Here is a 10,328-nt window from a genome sequence, read left to right as displayed (position 1 = left end):
AGGGCCTGCCAGAAGTCTTCTATGGACACACCAGGGAGTTGAGAGCGAGTGGCGAGTGGTGCCTGACGAAGAGCATGTTCGTTTTCTGTGCGTAGTTTTCTTTGAGAAGCGTCATGGCGTCGCCGTAGATTTGGGCCCCGCGCAGTCACTGCTATCGTGCCCACCCGTAGCTCGGGGCATCCTGGATCAGTGGAAACACGTTGGAGCTCAACCTTGAGTACAGGGTCTGTATCTTCTGAGCCTCCGGGACAGGGGGTGGTCGCTGAGTTGATATACGCCTCGAAGCAGGCTAGCCAGTGATTAAAGTCCTTTTTGGTGCCGCTTGATTGCGGATCCAGCTGCAGGCGATCTGGCTTGATACGGAGGTCCACCTTTTAGAAAATCTTACAGCAATAAATTGAGGCACGATCAATTGAACAAAGACTAGAGTTGGATACAACTGAGGCATTATTGCTCTAAGATGTGTGGCCTCGCACAGCAGCGGGCGAAATGGCTGCTGAATGGAGGACAGGCATATTGATACTCCGCCTACTGGGCAGAGCCAGCAGGCAGGCACCACCGGCGAACCTGTAGTACACATCCTACCTTAAATCACCTAATGCAGGTGCAACAGTGGTTTACCACAATTGGTTCCTGAAAAAAAATAGTTGTTGCACTATTTGGGAGGAATTGGAAGGAAACGTAAACCACAGCCTCACTCTCGAAACCACTGCGATTTTATGCCCAAATCTCATATTAAATAGAGCATACATTGAAGAAGGAGGTCATTTCGGCCCATTGCGTCTGCACCAACCCATTTAAACCCTCACTTCCCCCTAGGCCCTTAACCCAATAACCCCTCCAACTTTTTTGGTCACTAAAGGCAATTTGTCATGGCCAATCCACCTAACCTGCACGTCTTTGGACTGTGGGAGGAAACCGGAGCACCCGGAGGAAACACACGCAGACACGGGGAGAACGTGCAGACTCCGCACAGACAGTGACCCAGCAGGGGATCGAACCTGGGACGCTGGCGCTGTGAAGCCACAGTGCTAACCACTATGCTATCGTGCAGCCCATGTAAGATAAAATGCCAGCTTGTTATGGGCAGAATTAATAACTATTAATGAACAATCGCATCTTTTTCCATCGACCCAGTGTCCTTCTATCGTACACATTACGTTTTCCGAGGGATGTTTTAACCAAATATTTTAATTGCATGGTGTGGTGAATGTATAATTACTGATAATTCACCAGTGCACTGTATTATGTTATGTTATGTTATTAACCCTGTGGGCTCCACCTATGGGCCATTGTGTGACTTCACCCACAGGGGTATGTTGGGGCATGTACGGGCTCTGCCCATGGCTCCGCCCCTTTAGAGGACGTATAAGAGCAGCTGACCTGCGGGGGCCGCCTTCAGTATTGTACCAGTCGCAGGCAGACACAGTTCTAAGCTGATTAAAACCACGGTTTACTTCTCCACGTGTCTTTGAGTGAATTAATGGTCGCATCAATTTAATCAGCTTAAAATACTACTATGGAATCAGCCCTCAAACCTGACAGACTGGAACTCGATCCACAGGCCGTGGAGGCAAAAGGATTTTTTTCACATTGGCTTTGACGCTTCAAGCCTATCTCGCCACGTCGTCTACGCCATCCGTCACTAATGAACAGAAGCTGAGCCTCCTCCACGCACGGGTGAGACATCGCATTTCTGTCCAGCTCGACGAAGCCGCTTCCTATACAGAGGCCCTCGCACTACTCGAACGCCTCTATGTGCGGCCTGTGAACAAAGTCTACGTGCGACACGTCTTCACTACTCGCCGCCAGCGCCCCGGGGAGTCGCTAGCTGATTACCTACACGACCTCAAAGCCCTTGTGCGCAACTACCAGGCCGTTACGGCCACTCAGCACATGGAGCTCGCCGTCTGAGACGTTTACGTGGCGGGGGTCCGATCGAACTATGTGAGACAGCGCCTGCTCGAAAAAGGGCCCAGGACCTGGACGACACGGTTAAACTGGCTACCTCTATGGAGGTCACTTTTCAGAGCCTTACTGCATTCCCGGCTGACCACGCGACCGCCTCGTGGGCCCCCAACCAGAGACTACCGCAGGCCTGTGCCGCGCGGCCACCCGCCCATCATGGGGGCTACCCTGCTATTTTTGCGGCCAGCCCCAACACCCTCGACTGCACTGCCCGGCCCGCAACGTGAACTGCAGCAGCTGCGGGCGAAAAGGACACTTCGCCAAGGTCTGCCTGGCCAGGTCCAAGAACTCGAACTCACTGACCCGATCCACCGACTCACAGGCCCGCAGACACTGCAAAGTGGCAGCGTGGCTGCCGACTCGGCATCCGCACAACACATGCGACTCATGGGGGCCGCCATCTTAGCCATCCTCCCGCACACGGCCGGCCACGCGCGATCCATGGGGGCCGCCATCTTGGCCGCCATCTGCGACGCCGCTCGACACATACGACCTACATGGACAGCCATTGCGGGGTCGCCCCAGCACCTCCGATCACGCCGCCGGCTACCCACAACTCAGCGCGATCACACTGGACCAGTTGCGACCCAAGCACCTCCGGAGCTCCATGATGGCCGTCCGGGTTAACGGGTACGAGACAACTTGCCTTTTCGACTCCGGGAGCACAGAGAGCTTCATTCACTCGGACATGGTAAGACGCTGCTCGCTCCCAATATTCCCGACGCAACAAACCATCTCCCTCGCCTCTGGGTCACACTTGGTGCAAATCCAAGGGTGCACTACTGCAACCCTAGCGATACAGGGCGCTGAGTACGCTAATTTTCAACTATTTGTGCTCCCAGACCTCTGCGCTCCTCTCCTTTTGAGACTCGACTTCCAGCGCAACCTCAGGAGCCTAACTCTTAGTTCGGGGTGCCCCTGCCCCCGCTCACCATATGCAGCCTCGCGACCCTAAAAACCGCCCCCCCCCCCACTTCGCAAACCTCACCCCCGATTGCAAGCCAGTAGCCACTAGAAGCAGGCGGTATAGCATGCAGGACAGGACGTTCATTCGGTCTGAGGTCCAGCGTCTCTTGCGGGAGGGGGTCATAGAGGCCAGCAATAGCCCCTGGAGAGCTCAGGTGGTGGTCGTCAAGACCGGGGAAAAGTTCCGGATGGTGGTTGATTACAGCCAGACCATTCACCGGTTTATACAACTCGATGCGTACCCCCTTCCCCTGATTGCAGACATGGTAAATCAGATCGTGCACTACTGCGTGTTTTCCACGGTGGATCTGAAGTCTGCATACCACCAGCTCCCAATCCGCCCGGAGGACCGCCACTACACGGCGTTTGAGGCAGACGGCCGCCTTTTCCATTTCCTCCGGGTCCTCTTTGGGGTTTCGGTGTTCCAACTAGCGATGGACCGAATGGTGGACCAGTACGGGCTGCGGGCCACGTTTCCGTACTTGGACAATGTCACCATCTGCGGCCATGACCAGCAGGACCACGATGCCAACCTCCACCGATTTCTCCAAACCGCCCAAAAACTCAACCTCACCTACAACAAGGAGAAATGCATTTTCCGCACAACCAGGCTAGCCATCCTCGGCTACGTCGTGGAAAACGGGGTCCTAGGGCCTGACCCTGACCGTATGCACCCCCTCCTACAACTCCCTCTCCCTCACTGTCCCAAAGCCCTGAAGAGGTGCATTGGATTTTTCTCCTATTACGCCCAGTGGGTCCCCCAGTATGCGGACAAAGCCTGCCCACTATTTAAGGCCACCCTCTTTCCACTGGCAGCCGAGGCCCGCCAAACCTTCAACTGAATCATGGGGGACATCGCCAAAGTTGCGATGCATGTGGTGGACGAGTCCGTCCCCTTCCAGGCGGAGAGCGATGCCTCAGAGGTCGCTCTCGCCGCCACCCTCAACCAAGCAGGCCGACCGGTAGCGTTCTTTTCACGCACCCTCACCACCTCTGAAATTTGACACTCCTCGGTCAAAAAAGAAGCCCAAGCCATCGTGGAAGCCGTGCGGCACTGGAGGCATTACCTCGCTGGTAGGAGATTTACCCTCGTCACCGACCAACAATCGGTTGCCTTCATGTTTGACAATACGCAGCGGGGCAAGATCAAGAATGACAAGATCTTGAGGTGGAGGATCAAACTCTTCACTGAAAATTACAATATAGTATATCGTCCTGAGAAGCTCAACGAGCCCCCAGATGCCCTGTCCCGCGGCACATGCGCCAGCACGCAAGATGACCGACTACGGGCTATCCACGATGACCTCTGCCACCCGGGGGTCACCCGGCTTGCCTATTACATCAAGGCCCGCAACCTGCCCTACTCCACCGAGGAGGTCAGAGCTATAACCAGAGACTGCCAAATCTGTGCGGAGTGTAAACCGCACTTCTATCGACCGGATAAGGCCCACCTGGTAAAGGCATCCCGGCCCTTTGAACGCCTCAGTATCGATTTCAAAGGGCCCCTCCCCTCCAATAACCGCAACACCTACTTCCTTAACATCATAGATGAGTTCTCCCGCTTCCCGTTTGCCATCCCCTGTCCCGATATGATCACTCCCACTATCATTAAAGCCCTGCATAGTGTCTTCACCCTGTTTGGTTTCCCCAGTTATGTTCACAGCGACAGGGGCTCGTCGTTCATGAGCGACGAACTGCGTCAGTACCTGCTCAGTAAGGGCATCGCCTCGAGCAGGACTACCAATTATAACCCCAGGGGAAACGGGCACGTGGCGAGGGAGAACGCGACGGTCTGGAAGATGATCCTACTGAACCTGCGGTCCAAGAATCTCCCCGATGCGCTTCACTCTATTAGGTCCCTCCTTTGCACGGCCACAAACCAGACTCCTCATGACCACTTGTTTGTTTTCCCTACGGGAGCTACCTCAGGGGCCTCGCTTCCACCCTGGCTGATGACACCGGGTCCAGTCCTCCTCCGAAAACACGTTCGGAGCCATAAGACCGACCCCCTGGTAGAGAGCGTCCAGATCCTGCACTCCAACCCACACTACGTACGTCGAACATCCCGATGGCCGGCAAGATACCGTCTCCCTCCGGGACCTGCCGCCCGCAGGCTCCACCACCACTACCACTACTGCATCCCCCACATTATGTCCCGCCCAACCTCCCATGTTCAGCACCCCCACCCCTATATGGTTCCCACGCTCCTACCCGCCACACCGGTCCACAGGAATGAAGCTCCGGAAGTGCCGCTCCCGGAGTCCACGCCTGTGCCTGCTCCGGACCCACTTCCACAGCCACCCGAAGTGGCTGCAACACCAATGCTGCGGCGGTCGCAACGTACGATCCGGGCACCAGACCGACTGAATCTATGAGCCCGTCACCCCCGCAGGACTTCATTTTTAAACAGGGGGTGAATGTGGTGAATGTATAATTACTGGTAATTCATCAGTGCAGCTGACTTGCGGGGCTGCCTTCAGTGTTGTACCGGTCGCAGGCAGGCACAGCTCTAAGCTGATTAAAACCACGGTTTACTTCTCCACGTGTCTTCGAGTGAATTGATGGTCGCATCACATGGAATCTGCAACTTATTTGCATTTTTTAAATAGTTCCACCCTCCTATTCGACACCTGCTAGATGGAGTAGTAAACAAGGGTCAGGGTTGGTTGTAGATTTACCTCGTTTCCTGGCTAGTGTGTGGCTGTGAGGGGTGAGTTTGTCGTTTAGATCCAGTTCTTATCCAGTTCTGTCATGTGGGGTTGCTTCAGAATGACTTTCCAAATCTAAAATATGTTAAGCTGCTTCTAAAAGCTGGGAGGTGGCGTCCCGGTTCTAACTGCTGCTGCAGGAGGCGCAGCTCTACCTGGTTCTATTGAAGCAATGCTCACTCGGTTGATGTTGGAAGAAATCGTGTAGCCTCCCTCCACAACAGGAGCGGTGGCATTTCCATATTTTTTACAAAGCCACACACAGACTGCCAGAATTCCTGGAAAGCGAAATGGATGCAGAACTTTGGCCCCCAGTTTGTTGGTGGTGGGTGTGAGCGAGGCGGTTGTGTGTATCTGAGTGGTTCAGTGCCTCCCTGGGATCGGTGCAGACTGCAGCAGAATGGAGGAGCTCCCCGCGTCAGACACTCGCAACAAGCAAGAATCCCACTCCATCCAGACGCGCTTCCGCAAACACTTCCAGAAGAACAGACCCTTCCTCGGCTCCAAATTGACATCCGACCAGAAGGGCGAAAGTAAGAAGGAGACCGCGGGGAAAGTGCATTTGAAAAGCAGGAGGAGGCAGGTCCTGGACCGTGTCTTCTCATCCTCACAGCCCAACCTGTGCTGCTCGGGACCCAGTGACAGCCCGGGAGCCAGTGGCCAAAGGGATTTGCGAGCTGGGTCCAAGCTGCTCAACCCACTGAGCCCTCAATCCAAACAGGTGACCCCGCAGAGACAGAAAGCCATTTTTGCCAGTGTTTGGTCCGCAGTGACCCACCACAAGAGCTCCTCCCTGGGCACATCCGACTGTTTGAAGATCCCGAAGCCGAGCATGGAGCAGGAGCCCTGCAGTCCCACTGAAGCTGCAGCCAGGGTGAGTAACAGCTGACAGCTCCGGGCTTTTGGTGCAGTGTTCCTGGCCGCCGCTTCTTGCGGACTTGGTGCCGGATGGGGTCCGGGACGACCCCCGCCCCCCGCCGTACGTAAAGCCACTGAGCCCGACTGGCAACAGCTTCCTGCCACCGTGAACCCACATCACACACACACAGCAGCAACTTTCCACACACCCACTGTATCACCATCCAACTGACACCGCGCTCCTCACACACCCCTGTCCCGGGGCAAGCTGCACCCGGGGGGGGGGGGGGGGGGCGACAGGGGGCAAGCTGCACCATGGCCGGGGGGGGGGGGAGCGGGCAAGCTGCACCCCGGGGGAGGGGGGAGAGAGGGCAAGCTGCACCCGGGGGAGGGGGGAGAGAGGGCAAGCTGCACCCCGGGGGAGGGGGGAGAGAGGGCAAGCTGCACCCCGGGGGGGGGGGGGGGCGAGGGCAAGCTGCACCCGGGGGAGGGGGGAGAGAGGGCAAGCTGCACCCGGGGGAGGGGGGAGAGAGGGCAAGCTGCACCCGGGGGAGGGGGGAGAGAGGGCAAGCTGCACCCGGGGGAGGGGGGAGAGAGGGCAAGCTGCACCCTGCGAGGGGGAGGGGGCAAGCTGCACCTGGGGGGGGGGGGGGGAGAGAGGGCAAGCTGCACCCTGGGGGGGGCAAGCTGCACCCTGGGCGGGGGGGGGCGAGAGGGCAAGCTGCACCCTGGGGGGGGGGGGGGATAGGGCAAGCTGCACGCTGGGGGGGGGGGGGAGAGGGCAAGCTGCAACCTGGGGGGGGGGGGCAGGCTGCACCCTGGGGCGGGGGGGGAGAGGGCAAGCTGCACCCTGGGGGGGGGGGGAGAGGGCAAGCTGCAACCTGGGGGGGGCAGGCTGCACCCTGGGGCGGGGGGGGGAGAGGGCAAGCTGCACCCTGGGGGGGGGCAAGATGCACCCTGGGGGGGGGGAGAGGGCAAGCTGCAACCTGGGGGGGGGCAAGCTGCACCCTGGGGGGGGGGGGGGAGAGAGGGCAAGCTGCACCCTGTGGGGGAGGGCGAGAGAGGGCAAGCTGCACCCTGGGGTGGGGGGCAAGATGCACCCTGGGGGGGGCAAGATGCACCCCGGGGGCGGAGGGGCAAGCTGCACCCTGGGTGGTGGGTTGGGGGAAGGGGCAAGGTGCACCCAGGGGGCGGAGGGGCAAGCTGCACCCTGGGTGGTGGGTTGGGGGAAGGGGCAAGGTGCACCCAGGGGGCGGAGGGGGGAAGCTGCACTGGGAGGGGCAGGGGGCAAGCTGCACCCTGGGGGGGGGAGGGAGCAAGCTGCACCCTGGGGGGGGGGGAGAGGGAGCAAGATGCACCCTGGGGGGGGGGGAGATGCACCCTGGGGGAGGAGGTGACAAGCTGCACCCTGGGGAGGTGTGGGTGTGGGGGCAAGCTGCAGCCCTGGGGGAGGGGGCAAGCTGCAGCCCTGGGGGAGGGGGCAAGCTGCAGCCCTGGGGGGGGGGGGGTAGAGGGGGCAAACTGCAGACCTGGGGGGGGGGCAAGATGCAGCCCTGGGGGGGAGGAGACAAGCTGCAACCCTCGGGGGGGAGGGGGCAAGCTACAGCCGTGGGGGGAAGGGGGCATGCTATAGCCCTGGGGGGAAGGGGGCAAGCTATAGCCCTGGGGGGAAGGGGGCAAGCTACAGCCCTGGGCGGGGGGGGGGGGGGTGGGGTGGGAGGGGGCAAGCTCTAGCCCTGGGGGGTAGGGGGCAAGCTACAGCCCTGGGCGGGGGCGGGGAAGGGGGCAAGCTGTAGCCCTGGGGGGAAGGGGGCAAGCTACAGCCCTGGGGGGGGGGAGGTGGCAAGCTACAGCCCTGGGTGGGGGGGGGGGGGCAAGCTCTAGCCCTGGGGGGAAGGGGGCAAGCTACAGCCCTGGGGGGGAGGTGGCAAGCTACAGCCCTGGGCGGGGGGGGGGGGGGAGGGGACAAGCTGTAGCCCTGGGGGGAAGGGGGCAAGCTACAGCCCTGGGGGGAAAGGGGCAAGCTATAGCTCTGGGGGGAAGGGGGCAAGCTACAGCCCTGGGGGTGAGGCGACAAGCTGCAGCCCTGGGCGGGGGGTGGGGGGAGGGGGCAAGCTGTAGCCCGGGGGGGGGGGAGTGGGCAATCTGTAGCCCTGGGGGGGGGGGGACAAGCTGCAGCCCTGGGGGGGGGGGGCGGGGGGAGGGGGCAATCTGCAGCCCTGGGGGGGGGGGGGGGGGGAAGGGGGCAAGCTGCAGCCTGATGTGCAATCAATTGCACGAAGACGCAGATTGGGTACAACTGTGGCTTTATTGCAGTCTGCGTGGCCCCCTGCTGCAGCTGACGAAATGGCAGAGCAATGGAGGTCATGCATATTTATACAGTTCTTAGTGGGCGGAGCCAGCTGGCAGGGGCTACCGACAAACCTGTAGTGCAGGTCCTACCTTACATCCCCTAATACAGTGGTTCACCACATTCACCCCTTGTTAAAAATGAGTCTGGCGGGGGTGACGTGAAACTATATACAATTAGTGCAATTATGTACAGTGTTAAAAAGAAAGAAAGAAAAAGTCCATGTTGACGGTCCGGAGTCCGTCAAAGGTTCAACCGATCTGGTGCTTTGGTGCTTCCTTGTGTGCGACGTAACGGTGGCACCGATGGCGGTGGTGGCGGTGCTGATGCTGGCCAGTCATCGGGGAACTCCGGGAGTGTGCCAAAATCCTCTTTGTCCTCTTGAGCGGAAAGGGGGGGGCGGCGCGCATGTGTGGGGGAGTGTGTTGGGATGGAACCTGACGGTGCCAGGTCCCTGAGTGAGACAGTATCTTGGCAGCCATCGGGGAACTCCATGTAGGCATATTGAGGGTTGACGTGGAGCAGGTGAACCCTGTCCGCCTTGTGGAGTCGGACGTGCGTACGGAGAAGGACCGGTCCTGGAGCTGCGAGCCAAGTCGGGAGCGACACCCCGAATGTGGACTTCCTGGGGAAGGTAAAAACACATTCATGGGGTGTGGTATTAGTGGCGGAGCACAATAGTGACCGGATGGAGTGTAGAGCATCAGGGAGGACCTCCTGCCAGCGAGAGGCTGGGAGGTTCCTGGACCATAGGGCCAGCTGGACGGCCCTCCAAACCGCCCCATTTTCCTGTTCTATTTGCCCGTTTCCCCGGGGGTTGTAGCTGGTCGTCCTGCTGGAGGCTATACCCCTGCTGAGCAGGAAGTGACACAGCTCATCGCTCATGAATGAGGATCCCCTGTCACTGTGGATGTAAGCGGGGAAACCAAACAGCGAAGATGGTGCTGAGGGCCTTGATGACGGTGGCAGACATCATATTGGGGCATGGGATGGCGAAGGGGAGTACTCATCGACCACACTGAGAATGTACGTGTTACGGTCGGTGGAGGGGAAGGGCCCTTTGAAATCCACGCTGAGGCGTTCAAAGGGGCGGGAAGCCTTCACCAGGCACGCATGGTCAGGCCGGTAGAAGTGCGGCTTGCACTCCGCACAGACCTGGCAGTCCCTGGTGACTGTCCTTACTTCCTTGACGGAGTAGGGCAGGTTGCGAGCTTTGATCAGATGATACAATCGAGTGACCCCCGGGTGACAAAGGCTGTCGTGTAGGGCCCGGAGTTGGTCCACTTGTGCGCTGGCACATGTACCTCGGGAGAGGGCATCTGGGGGTTCGTTGTGTTTACCGGGGCGATAAAAAATCTTGTAATTATAGGTGGAGAGCTCGATTCTCCACCGCAAGATTTTATCATTTTTGATCTTGACCCGCTGTGTGTTATTGAATATGAAGGCTACCCGCCATTGGTCAGTGAGGACAGTGAATC

The 10,328-nt window shown here is 59.1% G+C and overlaps 1 protein-coding gene across 3 annotated transcripts in view; it reads left to right on the top strand.

The window, feature by feature from the left end:
• Positions 1 to 5,695: 5,695 nt before the first annotated feature.
• Positions 5,696 to 10,328, top strand: part of mctp1a (multiple C2 domains, transmembrane 1a) — a 1,185,582-nt gene continuing 1,180,949 nt past the window's right edge. For 2 of the 3 annotated variants that reach the window (XM_072516303.1, XM_072516302.1), the window contains exon 1: positions 5,697 to 6,516. In XM_072516303.1, the coding sequence (XP_072372404.1) occupies positions 6,043 to 6,516 (474 nt within the window). In that variant the 5' untranslated portion in view covers positions 5,697 to 6,042. Of the gene's footprint in view, positions 6,517 to 10,328 lie in introns of all 3 variants that reach the window. The other variant, XM_072516301.1, reaches the window with a different exon arrangement.

The sequence above is a fragment of the Scyliorhinus torazame genome, chromosome 9 (assembly GCF_047496885.1).
Source record: "Scyliorhinus torazame isolate Kashiwa2021f chromosome 9, sScyTor2.1, whole genome shotgun sequence".
Classification (NCBI taxonomy): domain Eukaryota; kingdom Metazoa; phylum Chordata; class Chondrichthyes; order Carcharhiniformes; family Scyliorhinidae; genus Scyliorhinus; species Scyliorhinus torazame.
Note: the sequence above shows the minus strand (reverse complement) of the source record. Positions and strands in the feature narration are given on the sequence as shown.